General features: G+C 35.7%; 2 protein-coding genes and 1 long non-coding RNA gene across 4 annotated transcripts; 1 reads left to right on the top strand and 2 right to left on the bottom strand.

Annotated features, from left to right (window-relative positions):
* Positions 1-4,590: 4,590 nt before the first annotated feature.
* Positions 4,591-5,232, bottom strand: LOC135076496 (uncharacterized). The gene is made up of 2 exons (XR_010258274.1): positions 5,080-5,232; positions 4,591-4,807 (listed from the first exon to the last, which is right to left on the bottom strand). It is a non-coding gene; the product is annotated as an uncharacterized LOC135076496 (long non-coding RNA).
* Positions 5,233-14,923: 9,691 nt separating this feature from the next.
* On the top strand, positions 14,924-15,374 carry LOC135076840 (U6 snRNA-associated Sm-like protein LSm8). Its single transcript, XM_063971308.1, has one exon. The coding sequence runs from the start codon at positions 15,041-15,043 to the stop codon at positions 15,329-15,331; it is 291 nt and encodes a 96-aa protein (XP_063827378.1). The 5' UTR covers positions 14,924-15,040; the 3' UTR covers positions 15,332-15,374.
* Positions 15,375-22,479: 7,105 nt separating this feature from the next.
* LOC135076495 (probable mitochondrial glutathione transporter SLC25A40) lies at positions 22,480-26,254 on the bottom strand. 2 transcript variants are annotated; one of them, XM_063970952.1, is made up of 10 exons: positions 26,057-26,254; positions 25,644-25,801; positions 25,190-25,352; positions 24,569-24,691; positions 24,279-24,377; positions 24,087-24,193; positions 23,885-23,966; positions 23,595-23,802; positions 23,161-23,221; positions 22,480-22,971 (listed from the first exon to the last, which is right to left on the bottom strand). In XM_063970952.1, the coding sequence occupies exons 1-9, from the start codon at positions 26,145-26,147 to the stop codon at positions 23,185-23,187; spliced, it is 1,068 nt and encodes a 355-aa protein (XP_063827022.1). In that variant the 5' UTR covers positions 26,148-26,254; the 3' UTR covers positions 22,480-22,971; positions 23,161-23,184. The 2 variants fall into 2 exon arrangements, with proteins under 2 accessions (XP_063827022.1, XP_063827021.1); XM_063970951.1 differs by lacking the exon at positions 23,161-23,221.
* Between the last annotated feature and the right edge of the window lie 6 nt (positions 26,255-26,260).

The raw sequence follows: 26,260 nt of genomic DNA, 5'->3' as shown, positions 1-26,260 counted from the left end.
CCCGCCCCCCTCCTCTCCCCAGGTCATAAGCTGGGCATGACTTCCCCCTCGGCCAGAAGTTGGGTATGATTTAACCCCCCCCCCGACCCGAAACTGGGTATGACTTGACCCCTCCCTCTCCCCCCAGGCCAGAAGCTGGGTAAGGCTTGCCCCTCCCCCAGGCCATAAGCATAAGCTGGATATGACTCCCCTTCGGCCAGAAGCTGGGTATGACACCCCCCCATGCCAGAAATGCCAGAAACTGGGTATGACTTGACCCCCCCCCCCTCCCCCCAGGCCAGAAGCTGGGTAAGGCTAGCCCCTCCCCCCAGCCCATAAGCATAAGCTGGGTATGACTCCCCCTCGGCCAGAAGCTGGGTATTACATACCCCCCCCCCCAGGCCAGAAGCTGGGTAAGGCTAGCCCCTCCCCCCAGCCCATAGAAACTGGTTATGACTTGACCCCCCCCTCCCCCAGGCCAGAAGCTGGGTAAGGCTAGCCCCTTCCCCCAGTCCATAAGCATAAGCTAGGTATGACTCCCCCTCGGCCAGAAGCTGGGTACTTACCCCCCCCAGGCCAGAAACTGAGTATGACTTGCCTCTCCCCCCCTCCCACCAAGGCCAGAAGCTGGGTAAGGCTTGCCCCTCCCCCCAGGCTATAAGCTGGGTATGACTTATCCCCTCCCCCCCAGGCCAGAAACTGGGTATTATTAGCATCATATTATGTATTTTTATGTTCAATACAAACAATCATTAAGTTACACTGACCCCAACCGCGTCTCCGCATTGCATCGAATCCTATGAAAATGTGGTTTTTGGACATAGCGATACTTATTTTTCACAATTTTTATTTTTAAAAATTACTGGTCGATAGGTTACTTTATTTTGATGAATAAATGTTATTAAAAGTTTTTTTCTAAAACTGATAGTTTAGCTGGAAAAAAATATTTTCCATCCCAATAGTACGCCGGCTGCGCTCGATTCGGATATAATGACGTCACGCGGCCCTGCGTACGTTGACTTTTAGCGGCAAAAACGGTCTATGTTTATTACTTAATATCTTCGTAAGTAATGGTCCGATTTGGATAATTCAAAAAGATATATCTTTCTTATGTCTTAAAGATTAACGTAGATACAAGTTTTATTGAATTTTCTACAACAGTACTGATCCTCATTACTTATTGTAAAGAAAACGTAATAACTTTTAAACTAAGCGGTATATCCTGATAAAATAAAAACAGTAATAATGCTAAATAACAGGCAATACTAAAAAATACATAAAATACACAAAAAAGGCCAACAAATAATAAAAAATGATACTTTTAGGCTTAATGTGTTGAATCAGGGAATTACAATCCCAATTCCTGGGGAATCGGTACCATGTGGCAACATCGGCCCAATCCGGCCCATCATGGCGGTTGTTTACTATTTTGTTTATTATGCAGTTAATTTCGTTTGAGATTGTTTACAGGAAATAATCATTGTTTTATCACAAGAAATGGTGCAAAATTTTGTAATGCGTGGTTGTGGTACGTGGTGTCCTAGAAGTGACATAAGATTCCACGCGTAAGTGTTTATTTCGTGATTTCCGACATTGGATCATTGTAAACATTTTTCACATTTTTTACAGTAATTTCTTCCTAAAACCACAGAATAATAATAAGTGCTACGTACAGAAGTTTTACTTCGCGAAGGTATTTAAAAAAATGTATGCTCAATGTCATTAACAATATGGTGTAATTTAGCCTGTCTCAAGAGTCAAGCACCATTTTGTTGACAAACGTCAGTGATCGGCACTGCGCCGAAGCTATAGATGACCCACGCTGAACTGTCCCACCAAACTCAATGACAGGGGGGCGCTACCATCGTTCAACTATATGGTTTCCAACATGGCAAAAATCTGAATCAGCGATCCGGTATTGACGGTGGCGCCCCACTGTCAATGTCATCGACAGGACAGTCCAGTATTTTGGAACTATATAGGGCTGACTTCGGTAAAATGATGTGACGTGAAATGCCAAACTGCTGAAAATGGCGGAGGAAATACTTGATTTAGCATGAATTATCATGAATAATATTAACTACTTATTTACCTCTCAGTGTCTTGAGGCAACTTAAAAAAGTACATTCTGTGTTTTTATTATTATTTAGGCAGTTAAATACTGCATAGTATTTAGTACACCATTTTCTTTATTTTCTTCCATCATACACAAGAATACTCGTGCGTGAGTCAATGTTCGCTCGTATGTGAGGCCTTGTCGAATAGTATCCTGTAGGTGGGCCATCGTGCGTGTTTTGTTTACGATATAAACTCGCAGAGATGAACAGGCCTGCTAAAACGTTTTATAGTTCCAAAATACTGAACTGTCCTATGCATGACATTGACAGTGGGGCGCCACCGTCTATACCGGATCCATGAAGCTACAGATAAAAATGGAGGCCAGACTCCCAATACCTACTTGAAGCACAAACTAAGTATCAGTATCTCGCTCTCTGTGGGCAGACTTGCTCTTTCTAAATAAACAAAAAATATAAAATTGCTCAAATTCAATGAAACCAATGTAAAATCTTTATTTCTTGACATAGGTATCATTAAAAATGATAAGTGTAGTTACTGGTAAAACGTTTTAGGAAGAAATTACTGTAAAAAATGTGAAAAATGTTTACAATGATCCAATGTCGGAAATCACGAAATAAACACTTACGCGTGGAATCTTATGTCACTTCCAGGACAGCACGTACTACCGCAACCACGCACTACAAAATTTTGCACCAATTCTTGTGATAAAACAATGATTATTTCCTGTAAACAATCTTAAACGAAATTAACTGCTTAATAAACAAAATAGTAAACAACCGCCATGATGGACCGGATTGGGCCGATGTTGCCACATGGTACCGATTACCCAGGAATTGGGATTGTAATTCCCTGATTCGCCAACACATTAAGCCTAAATGGCCGACAATTTTGTGATTTTTTATTTAACTAGGTAATCTTAGTTTCAAATATTAATTATTTATTTGTTTAACTTCTGATTTGGTTCGTGTATTGGCTATTTCGAAGAATTTACAAGGAGATTTAAATCAGAAGATAGCAATACTACAGTTCACACTAAAAAGAGAGGTAGGGCCGCAGAGAGCGAGATAGATATAAGTAGGTATTTGACTCAAGTTTTGTTCCAAACTCTGCCCTCCATTTTTATCTGTAGCTTCATGACCGGATCGCTGGTTCCGATTTTTGCCATGTTGGAAACCATATAGTTGAACGATGGTAGCGCCCCCCTGTCATTGAGTTTAGTGGGACAGTTCAGCTTGGGTCATCTATACCAGTATTTACACTTATCATTTTTAATGATACCTATGTCAAGAAATAAAGATTTTATAAGCCCGACCAGCAGGGCTAAGATGCGCGCCGTGATAAACTGCTATCGCGGCGTTATATCGATTTTGACGTCACTATATCGTTTTATCTACCGGCGCTAACATGGCACCCCGAAAATTATCATGTCATCTGTCAAAATGTGATAGTGATAGATTTGTTTTTTTTTTGTGATAAACCTGGCAAGCCCTAACATGAAGCGCTAACTATATCATATTTTGACATCACGATAGGATAGGATGTGGTGTTTTTATCGTCCTCGATCCTTGCCCACGATAGCAAGACGATAGGAGATTAACTTTTTTGCAAGCTACTTTAACTCTATTTATTTATCATTTACAATGGTAAATGACATTTTACGATTAATTTGAGGCTAGAAAAATTCAAAGAAAGGAATCTAGCACCTTTGTGATACTTTTACTTCTAGGTGGAGATTGAGTTTTAGTTCAAGAGTTTATCAGAAGCAGCATTTTGTAATTATTGCAATGGATGTGAGGCGAATCTTGCGACAGTTTATAATCATTAACTGCAAAATCTAAGTGCTCCCACAGTCCCACCCACATTTAATTATTACATTACCTACCTTGTAAAATAACCATTACTTACTTACCTACTTAGGTAGGCAGTCAACAACAGTACATCAGACAAATATTAAGTTGCAAATGACGTGAGATACCCCATAGTGTTTAGCTTGATTTAAGTACCTACTGTCATCTGTACATAATCTTGTAAAAAATATTGAAAATGGGGCGGAATGTGGTGACCGAGCTTCTTATGTCTACATTATTTTCAAACAGTGGTAAGGTCATTGTCAGAAATTAGCATTGGGTGGGATATGTTATCAATAAAAAATTGCTATAATAACAATGAGAATAAATGAATTTTACTAATTTTATAACTTGACGGTGATACCATACATACATTCCACATTACTATAAATCTAATTCCTCCGTTTGGACTTTTTTAAGGGCTTTAATGTGACAGGATGATAATCTTGTACAATTTATTCCATTATAATAAATTCATTCATCATCATCTCAGCCATAGGACGTCCACTGCTGTAATGCTTTCCATGTTGCCCGATGGGGCAGCAAGGTTCTGGAGTGGAGGCCGGGTACTGGAATACGCAGCGTGGCACGTCCACCCACAAGGTGGACCGACAACATCACGCAGGCCGCTACCAACCAGGCAATAAATTCATTATTGCAGTGTAATTTCAAAATAATTCAACCATTATTTACAAAATCTTTATTTGGAAAACTTTTGTTTTACAATAGCTATTGATAATTTCAAACACTAACAGAATTCCATGAATTGGTTAGCCTAGCCAGTATCCTTGAAGTTTTTTGCTGATTGTTATTGTGAATTTTCATGACAGTGAGCGAGACTTGCTTATGTCTGCTTTAGAATGAAATAATCACTCATAATCCCACACTTCTTCATCCACTGTCTGAAAAAAAAAAGAATATTATTTAAACACAATTACATAAACAGTTCATAAATAGAAACATTTACTTAATCCTATTTGTATTTTAAGTTTACATACAAAATGTTGATCATCAATATTATTACACAGTAAAAGAACTATGTGAAATAAATATAGGAAAGAAGGTGAAAGCTTATTTGTAGGAATAAAGATATTTTTCCTTTTATCAGGTGTTATTACTTATGAAAATCAAGATGTGCGGAGTATAGCTAATATTTTAGACTTTAGGTACTTACTTTGCTACTTATGAGTGTAACTTTATTTCTCAAATCTCAATAAACTTTCTGACTGCTTCATGTACGTTGAATAATTACTGTAAACCTCGCATTATGGGATAGGTAGTGGAGTTCGGACTTCGGTTATTCTGTTAATTTTGAAGACTTCATTCTTTAATATATTTTTTTATTTATTTATTTAATAAAATTGCTAAAATCTTTTTATAGTCGTGAAAGAAAAGTGGTTCACAATGTGTTAAAGTATTTGTCGAAGAGAAATACTAAGGGTTCGGACAATATTTTCATTGAATAATGTTTCCGACAAAAGTTGTCAAATTGACTGACATGTTTATCGTATATAGATGACCCACGCTGAACTGTCCCACCAAACTCAATGACAGGGGGGCGCTACCATCGTTCAACTGTATGGTTTCCAACATGGCAAAAATCGGAACCAGCGATCCGGTATAGACGGTGGCGCCCCGCTGTCAATGTCATGCACAGGACAGTTCAGTATTTTGGAACTATAGTACAGTCCACTATGAAAATAAGCTGTGGTTTGTTTCAACTACCTATTTTAAAATTTTTGTCACTTTCTAAGTGTTGAATTTTATGGAATTGGGAAAGAAGTACCGAGTTTGAAGCGTTCATGAGCAGACATTGCAGTTGAATATTCAAGTTCTGAATTTGATTATTGATGAATAATAAAATAAATCCTACTAGCTCGATTGATGGTTTCATTTAATTTTTTTAAACCAGGTTACCTATAATAATATGTTTTCGTTAATTTATGAAAATATCAAATTAGCCCGTAATCCTGAATCCTGATACATAAAGTTAGCCTATTAATTTAACACAGGTACGACTGTACTCAGTGTTGCACTATCAAATGCAATTGACGCGCCTCTATGCCAGGGTTTTTATGTTCCTGGTCAGGCTATACATTGAGTTTCATTGAATTTGAGCAAAGGACATCATCCACGTTTCATATATTTTTGGTCCAAAATCAAAAGTGCCGGCCAACAAAAAAAAAGTGCTTTATTCTGACAGAATACGTCTGCCTTAGCATTTGTTACTATGGCACCAAAGCCGTAGCTCCACTGTGCGTCGAGTATTTGAGATCTAAGAGTCATCGACTATTCATACATTTTTTGTTCAAAATCAAAAGTGTCGGCCAATAAAAAAAAAAGTGCTGTATTCTGACAGAATACGTCCGCCTTAGCATTTGTTACTATGGCACCAAAGCTGTAGCACCACTGTGCGTCGAGTATTTGAGATCTAAAATTCATCGACGATTCATACATTTTTTGTTCAAAATCAAAAATGTCGGCCAATAAAAAAAAAGTGCTGTATTCTGACAGAATACGTCCGCCTTAGCATTTGTTACTATGACACCAAAGCTGTAGCACCACTGTGCGTCGTAGTATTTGAGATCAAAGTCAGTCGTTTCATATATTTTTATAACTCAAATACTACGATGCACAGTGGTGCTACAGCTTTGGTGCCATAGTAATAAATGCTAAGGCGGACGTATTCTATCAGAATACAGCACTTTTATTTTTTGGCCGGCACTTTTGATTTTGGACCAAAATGGATGATGTCCTTTATATTTTTTGTTTATTTAGAAAGAGAGAGTCTGCCCACAGAGAGCGAGATAGTGATACATAGTTTGTGCTTCAAGTAGGTATTCGGAGTGTGGCCTCCATTTTTATCTGTAGCTTCATGGATTTCACTCACAAATTTCACTTCTACTTGTTTCTCGGCGGGAAAGTGAAGAGCATGTTTGTTTTGTTTTCTAAATTAGCCGAATATTTATGTTTAGTTTAATAATGGTGTATTAAAAAATATTTATTTATTTATTTAAGGATAGTACACAGCACAATATCAATCTGTAATAAAGAAATATCATCAATTTTCTCAAGTAAAAGTTGTTGTTTGCAGTAACTGTGAATCTATCAATATAATGTCTATTTATTGGATAAAACACTGTAGTATGTCTTATCAATGTAAATAAACAAATATCCTGCTTTCGTGAAAGTTCATGAGTGTAAAATGAAACAAAACAGTGCAGCATTCGTTTTTCAATTATTTTAAGAAGTCCGTGCTAGTGCTAAAGTAAAGTGCTATTACATAAACTCAAGGGAAAGAGAGGGATTCATTGCACTTTAATTGAGAATGTTACTAGGTATGCAAAATCACTTGAAAGTTGAAACCTATGTTACAGTTAGGCTTTTACATTGACAAATACATTAGTTTTTATTTCATTCAAAAATACCCAGTAGTTATGATTTTATAGGCATTCAAAGTTCGCTTAAATATTGAGTCCCGCCGATGGTCACGTGACCCCGCGTGACGTACATTCACAGTGTCCGCTCACTAGAAAACGGATATAAACATACTTAAATACATTTTTTTTTGTAAATACAAACTTATTATACATATTAACACCCAGACCCATCACAGAAATTAAAATTGAACCAAATCCAAACTTGATGCGATTGTGTCGTTTTATTGCGAATCACCTTCCAGCTCCATCATTAGACCCTGATTACTAGGTATATAGAATTAAAGTACTCATCAATACAAAACGAACGAGCCCAAACTCGGTGGATTTAAGTCGTTTTATTATAAAGTTCCTATGGCCACCTTCCAGCTCCATCATCAGATCAGCTCCATGTCATCTTAATATTGCATAGTCATCCAAATCACATGTGTTTGCGAAATTTCAGCTTAATCGGTTGCCTGGAAGTGGGTCTTAATTCAGCTTGCAAGATTCCACCCATACAAATATGAGCCAGTCGCTGTAATATGACGTCACGCGCATAAAATGGCGGGCCGGCCGCCGCCCGCACTTTTAAAATTCAATATCTTGGAAACTAATTGACGTATCGAAATAATTCTTTCACGTGTATTTTTTATTTTTAACAGAGAATACAGAAATATAAAAAACAAAATTAGTGAACATTCTTCATTAAGTTTAGCATAGAGTTATAGGTCTACCAGAATCTCATGGCAAACAAAAATATTGGAAAAGTGTGTTTTTCATATGGCAATTGTCTATGGCTTTATTGTCACCTGTCAAAGAAAATTATGAAATCTGTCAGCCGCTGCAAAAATTTTGTAATCTCTTCTTGACTATTTGTTATTTTTGTGAAAAAGTCGAAAAAGCTCAAGCAATTCATATTGTTTTCAATGTGAATTGTAAAATAAGGCATAATTCAAAGTCAATCATTGATTTTAAAGCCCGTCGTCGAGTTGACAGTAAGTTGAACTAAAATGTTTTGATACATTAGTTTATTACCCAACTGCGTCAGGAGGGTTATGTTTTTTATATTATTATTACTTAATAGCTACTTTATCGGGGTTTTCAGGTGTATCTCACAAATTGGTATAGAAGAATGGTCAAAATGTTATGACCATGAAAAGAAAATTGAAAAAGATTTCATCAAGCAAGATTGAATAATGGAAAAGTTTCCAATTTTTTTCTTTTAAATAAACTTGAAATAAATATAAGTAAAACTAATAATAATTGTGAAAGAATCATGAAAATATCTCTACAAATAAAGAAGTTACAGGGCCCTAAAGTTTTTGTTTTGTGGCACGCACGGCTTGTGGCCCTAAAGTTGCGCATAACAAATATTCTCGCCAATTTGATCGGTGTATTCACGACAGTCATTCGGAGTACAAACAGTAAATCACCCCTCTGGTCCAGTGCTGTTGACAGATCATTTTTTTTTAAATCTAGCAGTTTTTAATTTTTCAGCTAGGGTCACTCAAGATTTTTTCTTAGTAAAATTTTGTAACCTTTTTTTAAAATATCCCAGACTTGGCCATATACAAAAAGAACGGCACCGCCTATGTTTCAGTTCCACGCGAAAATATGTAGGTATAGCCTGACCAGGAACATAAAAACCCTGGCATAGAGGCGCGTCAATTGCATTTGATAGTGCAACACTGAGTACAGTCGTACCTTTGTTAAATTAATAGGCTAACTTTATGTATCAGGATTCTGGATTACGGGCTAATTTGATATTTTCATAAATTAACGAAAAAATATTATTATAGGTAACCTGGTTTAAATAAATTAAATGAAACCATCAATCGAGTTAGTAGGATTTATTTTATTATTCGTCAATAATCAAATTCAGAACTTGAATATTCAACTGCAATGTCTGCTCATGAACGCTTCAAACTCGGTACTTCTTTCCCAATTCCATAAAATTCAACACTTAGAAAGTGACAAAAAACTTTAAATAGGTAGTTGAAACAAACCACAGCTAATTTTCATAGTGGACTGTACTATACGATAAACATGTCAGTCAATTTGACAACCTTTGTCGGAAACATTATTCAATGAAAATATTGTCCGAACCCTTAGTATTTCTCTTCGACAAATACTTTAACACATTGTGAACCACTTTTCTTTCACGACTATAAAAAGATTTTAGCAATTTAATTCACAAAATCAATTGCGCACATTTAAAATAAAGTTTGTTTACACTTTGACAGCAATAGACTGACATGCAAGGTGACATGTCAATGAAGTTTTCAGTTACTGTTGCCATTAAAAGAAATTAGTACCATTAGTTTTCCGCAACATGGCGAGGGTTTTTATGTTCCTGGTCAGGCTATAATAATTAATTTCTCAGACATTTCTTGATGGATTTAAAAAAAAACTTCACCATCTTTTTAGTTCTGGTCTATATTTTAATCCCATTCAGAGAAATATAATGTTTTTTGAAATGCTGGAAGAGCAATGTATTTACAATACCTCTTTATCTTGATCATCTATTGAAGAACAAGAAATGCAAATGGAGTTCTTAGAATCGTTTTCTAGTTCTGAATGAAGTGATAAGTTATAAGTATGATGCATATTAAAATTAGTTACTTAAAGTAATATACGATTTATTTATTTTTCAAGACATTTTCTTATGTTAAAAACCCGATGTATAACAACATTCTTCATACACATACCTACCTAAACTGTATATTCGTACTGCATGTTCATTAATATTAAAGTCATAAAAGCAATGATATTATATAAAAACAAAAGCAGATATGTTATAAGCGCTCGCGCTGTGAATACTCAAATACGTCCCAATTGGGACGTCTTGTGTTTAGTCTTCGTGTAGCCTGCGTCGTGCGCAATCGCGTGCGTACCACACCGTAAGTTCCTGTGTTCTTACCAAAATAAATAAAAAATGCCATCGTGTGTGTTTCAAAAGTGTACCAATTATGACTCTAAAGTAAACAAAATACAAGGGATCTCTTACCACATGTGATTATGCAAAATTATTTAGTATTTATATTTTCAATTAATTATGCAAACAATCAAGACGCCATGCGCCATGTTCAAGTTAAGAAAGAGAAAGCGATCTTGTTTTGACGTTAGAGCGATAAGGATGCGTGCGCTGCGGACATAGATTAGTTAGTGCAGAATCGTTAAAACTATAGCTATCTCTTTCATTTGCGTGCTATTTCGTATCTTTTGTTTCACTTATCAGTTACATTTGTCAATGTGTGTAATTTGGAATAGCTCGGCACGGATTTAAATCGTAATTTCTATGAACGTAACATATCTATAGTTCTATAATATCATTGCATAAAAGTAAAAAATTAAACAGTATCAAGATCGTTTATTCCAATTTCCCCAGTATTGCTCTCAACAAAGTTTATTTTCCCTATTTGCCATGAGATTCTGGTACACCTATATTAACCAACCAGGAGTAGCAGCGCGCGTTTATTTCCATACAAAAAATTTCGCCATTTCCTGAGGGGGACGAGGTAATGACATTTGTGTAACAGCTGATGGCGCTGGGACACTATCGATATTTTTGTCGATGAGAATCATTGCTCTATGGTTCATAGTCTATGGTTTTTGTTTTAAATAATATGAATTAATTTATTATCATAAGGAAGATTCAATGTTTCAGATCTCTATTTACAGGAAAATACGCAGAAGTTTGGCATTTCTTCCTTAGCACCAATACGAATTGTGAAGTTTATGAGTTACATGAAAAAAAAAACTAACAAGCCATTTATTTGGGTATTTCGCCGAAACAGTAATTTTTCTGTGTCCAGGCAGGCGAACACATGTTTTTTTATATTTATATGTATAAAAGTATTTTTATGGGAAAGTTAATCAAAAGTTTTATTTGTTTTTGCTATTACAATAGCAGAAACTACAAATAATACCGTAGAAAAACTTATTTAAAAGTCGTTTTTCTAATTTCCATGTTATGTCCAGTACTGTTGTTTGCCAAAATGAAGGCACATTATAACAAATTGAAGCGTAATTTCATTCTAACTCTCTTTATATTTGAGAAACGTTTGGCTATCGGAAAATAAAAACCTTAAATGTCAAATACTTAAAGGAAGGAAATAAAGTGAAGTTAAGTTCTTGTCCGAGTCAAAAGTATAATTTCCCTGGGTCTTCTTTTCGGCCATTGTAGTAACGAAACGAAAGAACTTAGAATGTAATGCACTGCACCGTTACACTCGGCCATTTCGTCCCAAGAGGCCATCGAGGCAGGACAGTAATTCGTTGATCAGTTTCGCGACAAATCGCATAAGTAGGTCCCTCCTTGGGTTTTTGTTCACTAAAAAGTCAATTTCTTTGGACGGTTTTTTGCAGCTAAACAATGGATTAATTTTATTGTTTATTTACACAGATGTAGTGTCTGTAGGGGTTAACCCATGATTTAAATAGTAAATGCATAGGGTAAATAGGTTTTCGTCTGTGGTGTCTTTTAGGCATAAATCTAATTTCTTTGGCCCTAATTTCCTTGTTTTCCGTGGCATAAAATGGCCTAGGAAATTATAAAAGACCATTTTTAATTCGGCGTAAAGTCAAATTTTGAGTATTTCTTTATTGGAATAAGTTTAAAATTTACATTTTAAGAAATGGGTATCAGAATAGATATAGAACAACTTGTTTTTAACTCTTAACTCAATCTACTGAATTTATCTTCCTTACTTGTGTAAAAAGCTCGTAATGATACAATATTCATTGGTATGTTTGCTTGCGAAGGTACACAGAAATGGGACAAACAAAAAAAAAGCAATCCACAGAAGAAAACTTAGAGAAAAAAATATTTATAATAATTTCCTTGGCTACCAAAAAATCATGACCTTATAACTTTGTTTCTAAAACGAATTATGACACCCCTTTTAGATATATTAGCTTAGTTTTTGCTACTTAATACAATGGGAAACTAAAAATAGTCAAAAACAAAAATATATTTCGTACCAAGGAAATTAGGCAAAATTGACCATTTTTGGCGAAATACCCATTTATGCAAGTAGGGCTTTTAAAAAGCAATTTAAAACGTCCCAGTATTAACCCTACCACCATTACCCTACTACCCATGAAATAGGTACCTAATATTTATACAGCGTGTAACCTTTTGATATCCCATTACTTTAAGGGTTTATTCTGTACATAAAAATAATTTATAATGTCCAAGAATCATGTGTCCCAAAATGCATATTTTCGAAGATATCATCATTTTTAGTTCTTAAACTGTCACCGCTATGACTGGTTTTTATAATTGCGACGTTTAAATAATTACACTAGTACAGACCACAGTACAGTAAGTGTAACCGTTCCAATGCAATATGCGCTTTTATTTTGTAGGAGATAAAGACGATTTTTAAGTCAACATGTCGTGAGGTTTATTCTTCGTTTGTATTATTCATAATTTAAAAGAAATGTAACGGTGTTTTACATAATAGTCGTATTTTTGGCGAATGAATTTGCATGAAAAATGAAAAAGAAATAATGAATTGAAAAATATTAAATATGCCATTCGATCCTATTATGTGGTCGTATTAATACCCTAGAGTTATGGGATATCAAAAAGAAATATTTAATTATTTATATGTTTAACTTCTGATTTGGTTTGTGAATTAGCTATTTCGAAGAATTTACTAGGAGATTTAAATCAGGAGATAGCAATACTACAGTCCACACTAAAAAGAGAGGTCGGCCCACAGAGAGCGAGATAGAGATAAGTAGGTATTTGACTCAAGTTTTTGTTCCAAGTCTGGCCTCCATTTTTATCTTTAGCTTCATGGGAGCGGAGTGGCGATGAGCAAATAAGGGAATCTGATTGGTTATTCAAAAACTTTTCTGCTCCGCTCTGCCTTAGTGTAAACCGGACCTTAGAGGATGAACAAGAGGTGGTATTTGGAGTATTCATTCTCTTTCAATATTCAATATTGAATTTCGACGTTGAGAAGGGTAGCTCAACGTCGAAATTCAACTTTAAAAGATGGTATGGAACTCTGTTTCAATTTTCTTTTGTTCGGTTTATACGTAAAATTATTTACAGGAGAAGTGCGACTCTTACATTTTTCTAACAATACAATCACCAAGTCGATGTCGATATCGATATTTCATATTGTGCTGTACCACACTAAAATTTCCGCTGGGTGGCCAGCGTATTGAAATAAAAATGTACACTTTTGGGTTACCAAACACTGACCGTACTATGTAATAATGAAATAGGCAGATTCGACGAACATTATTTTATTGTATTAATACAAACGTTTGGACATAGGATTTATTTACATTAATTAATTAGTATATTGACCAAATAAAAAAAAACTTTCTTTTCCAAATACTTACTTCCTGCCAATAGGTAGGCAGTATCAAATTTTTAACATAGAATTTCGATTATATTCGTAAGTACACTATTCTTAAAAATATTACAAAATTAGGAATTTGTGCTTTCCAGTGGCAACACTTTTTGAAATTTAGTTTTTTGCAAATTTAGTGTATTAATTAATGTAAAATAAATAAAATAATATTTACTGATGGAAGGTAATATTGTCCTTTTCAAGATTTGAAGTTTCAGATCTCTTTTCAACCGACTTCAAAAAAGGAGGAGGTTCTCAATTCGACCCGTATGTTTTTTTTTTTTTTTTTTTTTTTTCTATGTTTGTTACGCGATAACTCCGCCAATTATGAACCGATTTGAACAAATCTTTTTTCGGCGTATAGGTAATACCTCAAGGGTGGTCCCATTTAAATTTAATAATAAAAAAAACAACCCCCAAGGGTGGAAAATTGGGGATGAACTTTTTTATACGCAATATCTCCGCCGATTATAAACCAATTTGAACGATTATTTTTTTGTTCAATAGGTATTATCAAAAGGGTGGTTTCATGCGAATTTGAAGAAAATATTTCACCCCCAAGGGTGGAAAATTGGGGATGAACTTTTTTATACGTAATATCTCCGCCGATTATGAACCAATTTTTTTTGGTCTCAGTGTACTGCCTACCTTCAGTGGTAACATCAAGGTAATAATTAGTTAACTAAAAAGCAAGAAATAAGTAAAATTTTATAAAAAAAAATAAAACCGACTCCAAAAAACCTACACTAAAACGTAGAAAAATAATTACTAATTACCTACTTATTTATTAGGACGAATTATTAAAATTTATGTAGGGATACCATGATTGATACTTTTGGAGTTGGTGCAGGCAAACTTTACATGTTTCATAATCTTGGCACTCGCATCTTGGCTAATAAATAAGTAGGTAATTAGTAATTATTTTTCTACGTTTTAGTGTAGGTTTTTTTACAATAAAATACACTGCAATTCACCATTTTTGTCTCAGCATGTTACTCATCAATAGTGACATTTGGAATATGTCATTGGTGGCGCTGCAACTAGTTTTTATAAACTGAGTGAACCACTGGTCTACTCACATTGCTAGAGGGGATTGCCTGAAGTTTAGGGTCATTATTATATTGAAAAAAAAAATACTGAAAACTTGGCTGTATGCCCTAATATCTTTGCCTATTTTTGCAGAAGGAATCCAATAAAAAAGTTTACTGACACTGATGACAGTGACAGCCGCATTTTGTGATTTTGACACCTACGAAAACGCCGACAAACGACGGAAAATATTTCAATTTTAATTTACAGTAATTCTAACTAGAAATACTAAGCTGTAAATTTTTCTACGACAATGGCTTCAGGATTAGAAAATTACGTAAACCAGACAGTGTCTGTTATAACCGCAGATGGGCGAAATTTTATTGGAACGTTGAAGGGTTTTGATCAAACAATAAACATAATTTTAGATGAATCCCATGAACGTGTGTTTTCTTCGTCAACTGGGGTAGCGCAAGTAGTGCTTGGACTTCACATAATTCGTGGCGACAATATCGCAGTGGTCGGGCAAATTGATGAATCTATAGACAGCAGACTAGACCTTGGTAATATAAAAGCAGAACCCCTGGGACCCATTGTACACTAAGCTTATTTTAAGAATATTGTAATAAATAAATTAGTTTTATACACTTGCTATTTTTCATTTTGCCTAACATTCCCACAGCCTCACATGCATGTTTAGTTTAACAGAATAGTGTGTTAAAATCATTATACCTTCAAGTGAATGATATTTTTTTGGTAGTTAGAATAATAATTTAATACACTTTGTAATAATGTATTTGACTGTGTTGGAAAAGTTTTGTTTTGTTGCCAGATATCAGATTTGAAAATTTAGGTTAAGTATGTGGTGATGAAACAGATCCAAGTGAATTCTAAAAATAAAAAAATACTGTTTTCTTGACAGAATTAACATTTATTTTATCCTATTTACAAATTATTCAGGTCCAGGTGATTATTTACAAAAACAATTTAATATACTCAACAGGTGAAACAACATGGGGTATCAACATAAAACTATTTACAAAAAATTACATTGCTTAAATGTTTCAAAATAATATGTATAGTCACATGAATAAAAATAATAGTACTATTTTTTAGACAAATAAATGAAAATTTCAGAAGTGATTCTTTTTAAGAAAGCACTGGAATATCAAATAGTATACAAGAACATAATGTTCGAATGCCATTGCCTACCTTTGTTTGTTACTCATTGTAGGAGATTGGGATAGGAATGGGATGGGATACCTTCGATTGAGCAGACTCCACAGGACGGTCCAAGCTTGGTTCTTCTTTCACTTTCACAAACACTTGAATTTTATTGAGATGAGTTTAGCGCGCGATTTGGGTTTATTTGAATTGGTTTATTTTGGATACTTATTTATTATTAACGCCCAGATAGGTAGGCGAAGCGGCGCGTTGCGATGCGAGAGCGAGACTGAAGGTGGGAGGGAGAGGATAGGAAAAGGACTGTCAGAATGAGTGATAGAATAGTGTGACACGAGTTTGAAATGTATGAGGTTTTAATTCTGGCGCGTACAACTCCCCCGGCCTAGAGGTCTTCCTCTAGATTGAGTAGCGTTTGTAAACAAAAATAAAGTTAAAAACGCAAAAAAGCATGCGTTAGAGAGAACTAAACGAGTTAAATTTGAGTTAAATGAGCGTTAAAGTTGAGTTAAATTGAAGTTAAAAAAAATAAAGTTAAGAGCATTATTTGAGTTACTGTAAAGGAAGAGGACAAACCCTAACTACAGGCCGAACATAAGTACCGGTTGCAGTGCGAATCTTTAAGGTGCGAATGATTTTGTCCTTTCCGGGATATACTTCCACAACCACACCCAATGGCCAACAAAGAGGATGCGCATTGTCATCTTTTATAACAACAACAGAGCCCACATCTATCGGTTTGGTCACCGTATTCCACTTTTCACGGCGTTGTAGAGAAGTTAAATACTCCTGACTCCAGCGACGCCAAAAGCTTTGCACTAATTTATTGACTAACTGATAACGCGTTAACCGATTGTCAGAAATATCAGAGACATCCTCTACTGGTAAGAATTTCAGTGGAGTTATATTGAGAAAGTGATTGGGAGTGAGAGCGGATATATCAGATGGGTCAGAGCTAAGAACACACAATGGTCTACTATTCAATAAGCCTTCTATTTGTACAAGTACAGTGTTGAACTCTTCGTATGTTAACACTTGAAGACCAATAACTTTATAAAGATGCGTTTTTACATAACGAACATTTATCTCTGTGATGCCGTTAAAGTGCGGACCATATGGTGGACTATGAAGAAACTTAATGCGTTGTTCAGCCAAATGTGAACTTAAATAATTTTTGTGAGAGTCAGATTCTAAAAGAGCGTAAATTTCGTCAAGCTTGCGTTTAGCGCCAATGAAGTTAGTACCTCCGTCGCTATATATCATGGAAACGGGGCCTCTTCTACAAATGAATCGACGAAAAGCGGCGAGAAATAGATCAGAGCTTAAGTCTGAAACTAACTCTATGTGTAGAGCCTTAGTTGTAAGACAGCAAAATAAACAAATATAAGCCTTCTGGCTTTTAACACCTCTGCGGCGAATGTGAGTAATAAAGAAGGGACCTGCATAATCGACCGATGTATAAACAAAGGCTTTAGCTTCTGAAACGCGAAATGATGGCAAGTCGCCCATAAGAGGGTTTGTAGATTTAGGGTTTAAACGAAAACAGATATTGCATTGATGCACTCTTTGACGTACTAAGTTACGTGCGGAAAGTATCCAAAATTTCTGTCTAAGCAGACTGAGTAGAAGTGAAGGACCAGTATGTAAATTACATACATGAAAGTAATCAACTAAAAGTTGAGTGAAGCGATGTTTAGGCGATAGAATGATTGGATGCTTTTGTCCATAGTTGAGTTGAGAGTGAGTGAGTCGACCTCCGACACGAAGTATATTATCAGAGTCAATGAAAGGGTTAAGTTTGAGAAGCGATTTGTTAAAGGGTTTATTATTTTTAATTGCGTGCATATCTTGAGTAAAAAATAGTGCCTGTATATGGCGTACTAAATAGAGTTCAGCGAGTTCTAAATCAGAGGATGTAACCACTCCGTTTGAACGTAGTATTTTAGCGAAGCGTAACACGTACACAGTAGCGCGTAATAATTTTGGGTACGTGGAAATGCGATCAATTAATCGATCGAAAGGGTGAGAGTTCGATTGAGAGTTTGTCTCTGAAACAAGAGCGATAGTTTTCTCTTCCAGTCGAACACTGTTAGATGAAACTTGAAATGGCTCGATAGGCCATTGCGAGATTGGCTGAACTGTCCATTGAGGAGAGTGAAACCAATTTAATTGATTTAATAATGCTTTAGGAGTTACAGGTCGCGATATTACATCTGCAGGATTTTCATTTCCATTAACATGATACCAAATTTTTGCGTTGAGTTTCGAATTAATTTCAGTAATTCTATTCGCAACAAATGTGTGAAATTTGTACGCGGGAGAATGTATCCACGTGAGAGTGACAGTCGAGTCTGAAAATGCGTAAATTGAGTTAACAGGATAACGATTCTCTATACTATCGCGAACCGATAATAAAAGATTTGTTAAGAGCAGCGCTGCGCACAGTTCAAGCCGCGCAAGAGATATTTTCTTTAAAGGCGCGACGCGCGATTTGGATGCGATAAGAAAGACTTCACCGGGTGAATCTGCATCAGAGCTCACGCGCACATAAACTACAGCTCCGTAGCATACTTCGCTGGCGTCCGCGAAGCCCATGATAGTGACGTGACAACCCGCGGTGATTCCTATGTGACGAGGTATTTTTAATTGCGATAAATAGTTAATCTCACTATCAAACCGATTCCATTTATTTTTTATTGAGTCTGGAACTGGCTGATCCCATTCAAGTTCGCGCTGCCAGCATTCTTGAATTAAGAGTTTGAGAAACGCTGTCACAGGGCCTAGCAAACCCAAAGGGTCGAATAATCTAGCGGTTGCGGAAAGAATCGTGCGTTTTGTGCATTGGTCAGAGTTAGTAGAGTTAATTTTGTAAAGAAAAACGTCATCATTAGGAAGCCACTGCATGCCTATGATTTTTGTCGTAATTTCTGAGTCAGTGTCAAAATCGACGAGCTGTGGATTTTTATGCGAATCGGGAATCTTATTTATAAGCTCAGGGTTGTTCGAGATCCACTTAACCATTTTAAACCCCCCGGCCATGAACATCTTAACCATTTGATGGTAAGATTGTTCAGCTTTTTCTAACCCGTCCATCGATGAGACATAATCGTCCATATACATACAGGATTGAGCTTCAGACGCGGCGATAGGATAATTCGCGCGCTCGTCCTCAGCGAGTTGGCGAACGACACGCATAGCGAGGTAAGGCGAGCTAGAAACGCCAAAAGAAACCCTATTGTATTGATAAGTATCAATCGGTGATTCAGGATCAAATCGAAATAATATGCGTTGAAACGGGTGGTGATTTTGATCAAGCTTTACACAGAAATACATCTTTTCAATATCAGCAGATAAAGCGACTGAGAAAATGCGTAAGTTAATTAAAAGATCAAAAATATTACTTTGTAAGTTTGGGCCAGTGTAAAGAACATCATTTAACGACTTTCCAGAGGTTGTTTTACAACTTGCATCTAAAACGACTCGAGTTTTTGAAGTGAGTTTATCTGGTCGGTATACTGCATGATGAGGTATATAATAATTTGGAGTATTTTCCTCTGAATTCGATGCGTTTTCAACTTTTGACAGAAAACCGCGATCGATACAGTCTTGAATATTTTCATTATAGTTAGTGCGTAAGCCCGGAGTTGAGTCTAACTTTTTCTCTAAGTTATAGAAGCGACGCCTAGCAGTAAAGTAAGAATCGCCGAGTTCTGATGGGTCGAGTTTAAATGGCAAAGAAACGGTATACGTCCCAGAGTCGTCGCGAGAATGAGTTGATTGGAAAATGTTTTCACATATTTCGTCGTCAGGGCTGATGTGTCTCTTAGTAGGTACACTTTCAAGCTCCCAAAAGCGTTGCGTGAGTGATTCTAATGAGTGCGAGTCTACATTGCAAAAGAATGCTTTATTATCATTGCGTGAATGAGCTGAGTAGCACTGAGCGCGTCCCATAGCGAGATATCCGAGCGTGGTTTCGATGGCGATGACAGAGGATTGCGGTGAAGTTATTTTATTACTACCTAAAAGAAGCGGGAATATCTCATTACCTAACAAACAATCGATTTCAGCAGGGATATCGAAGCTGTCATCAGCCATAGGAAGACCTTGTAAATGCGATAACTGGGTTATGTCAACCCTTACATTAGGTAAATAATCGGTTATTGTATCAATGACGCGTGCGTTAATTGTGTATTTACACCTGGGATCAAAGCGTGAGGCAATTGTGAAAGATACATATCCTAGCGACACACTTTCAGATTGACCTATCCCCTTAATAGTGGTAGGTAGCGGATTGACTTTTAAGTTCAGTCGCGCACAACATTTATTTGTGATAAAGTTGCTCATCGAACCTGTGTCTAGAAACACGCGTAATTTTTGACACGTCTTATTATTGTCATAAGTATACACTGACGCGGTGGGTAATAAGACCGTGGTACTAGATTCATCAGCAATCGACGGCGTGACTGCAGAGAGAGATACATTGTTGGTTGGCATCGATTGCAACGGCGGCGTGACCGGACCGGGCGCGGACATGGACGCGTCGGTCGGCGAAAGCGTCGCGCTGCAAGTTAGCTGTTGTGACGTCATAGGTCTATTCACGTTAAAGTTATCTATATGAATAAGAGTGTGATGTTTACGTTGGCAAACTGAGCAACGATTTTGAGATTTGCAATATTTAACATTATGAAAGCCTAAACAATTGAGGCAAAAGTTAAATTTTTTCACTAAAGAGTAGCGAGTTGGCGCATTTTTCGAGCGAAAATAACTGCATTTGAACAGGGCATGTTCAGGTTCCGTCTTACAAAGTTGACAATTCTTGCGTACAGCGGATGGAGTGTATGAGCCTTGCGAATTCGGTTGAGATTGAGAGTAATGTTGATTGGGTTTTACTCCAGAAGCTGTATTAGAAACAAAAGACTGTGTCGGTTTCGAGTTTTTAGACTGCGATGCGAAATTCGTTTTATTATAATTAACGTACGGCTTATTTTGCGTAAAAGATGAGCGTAAAGAATGGATCTTATTCTGTTCTTTTATAAAAGTCTTGAGATCATTAAACGTAGGCATTTTTACGTGCTTAATGGATTGTTCAAATAAATTTAGAGTGTCTTTGTCTAATTTACTGAGAGCAATATGAGTCAAAATGAAATCGGAAAGGTCATCAATCTGTAAACGTCGTAAGGCAGCTTCAGCTGAGCAATACTGTTCCAAAAATTCATCTAAAGATTGCGATTTGAAGTTTATTAATTGTTCCAAATACATAGAGGCTTGTACTCTTATGTCTTGGTATTTTTCTAATAGGTTGTTCCAAATTATGTAATAGTTCTCACCAGTCGGTGGAATACCCGAGCAAATTGTAAGTGCTTTTCCGGAAAGTTTTCCTATAAGGTATTGAGCCTTTTCACCTGGAGACAAACCAGTGTTCTCATGAATAAGAGTTTTAAAATTTTGGTAGAAAACGGGCCACTTGGAAGGGGCTCCGTCGAAAGAGACTAGTTCTAAAGGCGGTAATTTTTTTACGAAATCCTGTTTGCGACGCTCTGTGTTGGCCTTTAGTTGTGCGATGGAGCTTTGCACCGAAAGGATGTTACAGTACAAATCGTCAAACGAGTTGAGTGCAGCAAATGTAGGTTTGAGTTCCTCATCATGTTTCATATAACACAAATTAAGTTCGTCAATAGTATCAAGAAAATCCGATCTTGTTTTTTCAATCGAATGCATGCGAGACATGAAAATTTGTTCAATCTGAGGGTCGGAGACCTTTAGGCTGAGGTCGTATAGTTCCTGAACCCTCTGAAAAAGCGCTTCTTTTTTAGCTTCAAGCAAATTAATTTTGCGTTTTACTCCCTCCATTGTATTGTAGGTGAGCAAACACACGCACGAGAGCTAGCGTTAAAAAATGAGTTGAGTTGAGCGTATTTATTTATAATCCAGTAGGAAAATAAAATGCGTAGCGTATGTAAGCGAATTTGAAATTGAATTGAAATAAAAATTTAAAAGATTGAATTTAAAAAATACACGTGTTTACAAACAACGAGTTGACGTTTGAGCGAATAGTAATTTCTAGAATGTGTCAAATGTCAAACGAATCGAACTTTCCAGAAAGAATGTGTCAAACGAGCGAATTTTCTAGAATTTTCTAGAGAGTTGTCAAAATGACGGATGCGTGAAAATGTGTAGTTGTGATTTTCTGTAAGTGTAAAGGATAGGAAATGAACCATGCGGCTCGGTAGGACCAGAAAGGAGTTGTAGGAGATTGGGATAGGAATGGGATGGGATACCTTCGATTGAGCAGACTCCACAGGACGGTCCAAGCTTGGTTCTTCTTTCACTTTCACAAACACTTGAATTTTATTGAGATGAGTTTAGCGCGCGATTTGGGTTTATTTGAATTGGTTTATTTTGGATACTTATTTATTATTAACGCCCAGATAGGTAGGCGAAGCGGCGCGTTGCGATGCGAGAGCGAGACTGAAGGTGGGAGGGAGAGGATAGGAAAAGGACTGTCAGAATGAGTGATAGAATAGTGTGACACGAGTTTGAAATGTATGAGGTTTTAATTCTGGCGCGTACACTCATCAAAACTAACCCATATATCTAATAACATCATGTTAAATAGGCATTATGCACAAATACAACAGTTTTATTGTTATAAGCTAGAATTTGCTACTATAGTCTAAAATACTAATATACAAACTCATCAGTATTCAGGTCCGAACTAGCTGTGTAAGAAGTACTACATAAATACAGTACTTTCAAAAGCTATTTTATGCCTGAAATGTTATCCTACAATATCACAAAATGAATATAAATAAATCCTAACATGATTGCAGAATTGCCTATATTTTGTTAGTTAAGAGTTCATTTGGTAACAATTTACAGATGTTTCTATGCATTATTCTCAATTGCAAGCATAACATCCTGTATTGACTATTAGCTATGCTAGTTTTATCACAATAATATTATTTGATCATTCATTTTCTTGGTTCATTTCTTGCTTCTGAACTATTGAATCATGAGTAGTCACTACTGTTAGTCTTTCCTATCAACACAATATCTTGGTGCCTGTAAATAAAAAAGAAAAAACCATTAAAAACCAAAGTTATTCACTTTTTTGAGGATCTAAGTTTACAATTAATTTGGTATCTGTCTCATAATTTACAGTAAAGCTACAAATAGTTGCTAATATTATAAAATTAAAGATTTAACTAAAGCACTTGCTAAAACATGTACATTATTAAATAAACAGAATACCTTCAGGAGCGCAAGGACATACAACTATTCGCTTTTAATAATTTCTATTTCTATTCCTTGTCTGAAATAGAATGTTTTATAAAACAAACAAAAACAAAAATCAATCTGTGCATGAACTGAAAAAGAATTAAATATGGTTTTGTAGTATGGTTGGGTAGCATTTTCATTATCTACACCACAATAAATTTCCTATAATAAAAACTAAAAAATTGATGGCAGAAACAAGTACATTTCAAAAACCCACACAAATTGATAGTAGCATCAATATTTTAGTTTAAACAACCAATTACAGTCAGAATTAATTTGAACAATAAAATATTTATGTATATTGCATAACAATATTGGTGCTTCTATTTTTCCAAACGGACAATAACTGCCACCCACTCTCAAATGGAACACACATTACATACAGTACTTAATATTCTCATTCTCACCTTTGCATTTTCTCCTTATATTTCTGTGTGTTGTACTTTTGGAAGAACTGTTTCCCATATTCAAATGTGGCAATCATGATCGCGCATGCAGGGGCAACCTTGAATATTCGAGGTAGTAAGCCCGTGAACAATCCTTTTACTCCATGATTACGGTATATGGTTCTAGCAATATCCTGCATATTAGAAGCCCGCTGTTGAACCTTTCCATCTACAAATAATAAAAAATTAAAATTGGAATAATAATAGTTTTCAATAGTATGACTAGAAATAAATGCTGACAAGTGACTCACCTGTATAAATTTCTTTTTCACCTAGCTCTATTTGCTGATGGGTTTTGACGACATCAAATGGCAAAGTCACAAATGCAGCAATCTAAAGAATAAAAAGAACACGATTGATTTGTATATTTAATTTGTGTCAATCTGCCTAGCTTCTTATAAAACTGCTTTTCTTCTTATGGATTACGAATCAATTAAATTTATTGATACTCACACTGCCAGCAACAGATCCACAGAAGAAATTGAATAAAAATGTGTTCTTCTCAGAGTCTGGCCTATTAAATACTCTCTTTGTTGATTCAAACGTTGTCCAATAAAGTCCTGTAAATATTCAACACATTTAAATGAATCACAATTCAAGTCTAAGAAAATGTTTGCTATAGTAGCACAAAGAATATTGTCATACCTGAGAATGGTACATCCCTTAAAAGCGTTGATCCTAATCCACGAAACAGACCTCTAAGACCTTCATATTTTATTACGTCTCGCAATGCAGATGTTATTTCTGAAAGGAATACGGTAAAATAGTTTAAATTGTGTTCAAAATACTTAGTTAATTTATCAGGAAAGGTATGGTATGATAGCATAATCCTACAAAGAAAAACATAACCCTTCTTCTGGCACAGTCGGGTAAAAAGCTTGCCATGCCACTTTTAAAAACTCATAACTTTAGTAGAAATTCTAATCAATATTTACCAGCATATGTTAAGTTCTTTGACTGCATTTTTGTCCTAATCAATTCCAATGGACTGACTATAGTCACAGCTGTCATTCTGGCTGTAGCCCCCGCTATCAAGGGTATCCACATTGGTTGAGACACTGCGAAATTATTAACATGGATTAGTAAGTAGTTTTAATAAAATAAAGTATTTAGTGATGGAGAGGTCGCTAATAAACTGGTGAAATACAGGAAAGAGTATACATAAATTAACTATACAAATGTGTATTTTAATTGGAATAAAACGGATGCAACTTGAGGCTATTATCGACAGAATGTACTACTGTAATAAAGTATGATAAAGATTCTTATTCAAACAGTAAACTAAGATTCTTAAAAATGGTTAATTCAATTAGAAACTTTTGTTGCCATCAATTCACCTTGAAGTTAAGGTTGGGAAAACAAGCACTTGACTACAGATTACACAATACCATGCCATTGTTCGTAATCAAAGACAAGCTATAAATTACATCATATCAGTAAGTCTAAAGTTTACAACGTCTAAAGGGTAACTAGGACTTAATGTACTTTACACACCACTTGATCGAAGTCTTACGCTGGAAAATAAGGGCAATGTTAGACAAATAATAAAAACTTACGGTCTCCGGACATTTGGTTGTAAAACGTTTTCATTCTGTATCTGAGTTGTTCATAAGATACAAAGTAAATAACAGTGCATGGCAGAGCCAAAACTAAAGTTGGGCTTAAACCAGACCACAATGCGGGCACACCTTCCAATTTTGCTATTTTGTAGAAAGCATCCTGAAATTAAAACATAAATAAACATAATTAAAACTGTAGGGAGAGGATTTATCTGCAGTTAATGTTTGAAGACAGATGTTAACTTGTAAGGGATCTAGTACAAGGCATGTAGAATATCATCCAAATTAAGGAGACAAAACAAATGAACTGTTTGGTGTTGCTATTCCAAGATTCAGAATAACACACTCTGCCATAGCCAAAGCAACAACTTTTTACTTTAATAAACTTAGTTCATATGCACATTTAATTTACCTTAATCTACAATATTGTAGGGTAATTATTATTACATACCATTGTACCATGGAAGTGCACTCGTCGGGGAATCCACGCAGTCTCGCCGCAAGGGCAAAGGTGCTCCATAAGTCCATTGCAGTACAGGTAACATTTGTTTGACAACAGTGCCTTTTGCTGAGCTTGTAATCTTATTTTAACAACATCTAGAGGTGTCACTGCAACAGTTACATTATGTAAAGGTTAAAATTAATTTTCAAATTCCACAGAAACCTTAACCTTGACAGTTTGAAGTGCAGAAGATTAGAGATAAGATTTTTGTTTTGTAAAATTGAACACTTTTTAATCGTTGCTAGGCGGAAGTATTTAATATTTAAAATGGCTGTCTAAGTTTATACACCTAGTGGCTGTCCAGCTAGTAGGCAGATTTACTTAGTTATTAGACGGAATTAAAGATACAAACAAAAACTTACTAAATAATGAGGTTATAAGGGCACCGGAACATGCTGAAGCCATTTGTTGAAACGGAGTAATACGAAACTGAGGATCATCTTCTCGAATCATCGCATTTAATGATTTATTACTTCCAAAACTAAAAAAATTCTTGAATTTATTAATTATTTTGCAATAATACGGAATTCCTTTTTCACCGAAAAGTTGACATCTATCAATTCTAT

The sequence above is a fragment of the Ostrinia nubilalis genome, chromosome 12 (genome assembly GCF_963855985.1).
Source record: "Ostrinia nubilalis chromosome 12, ilOstNubi1.1, whole genome shotgun sequence".
NCBI lineage: Eukaryota > Metazoa > Arthropoda > Insecta > Lepidoptera > Crambidae > Ostrinia > Ostrinia nubilalis.
This window is presented reverse-complemented; position numbering and strand designations above follow the sequence as displayed.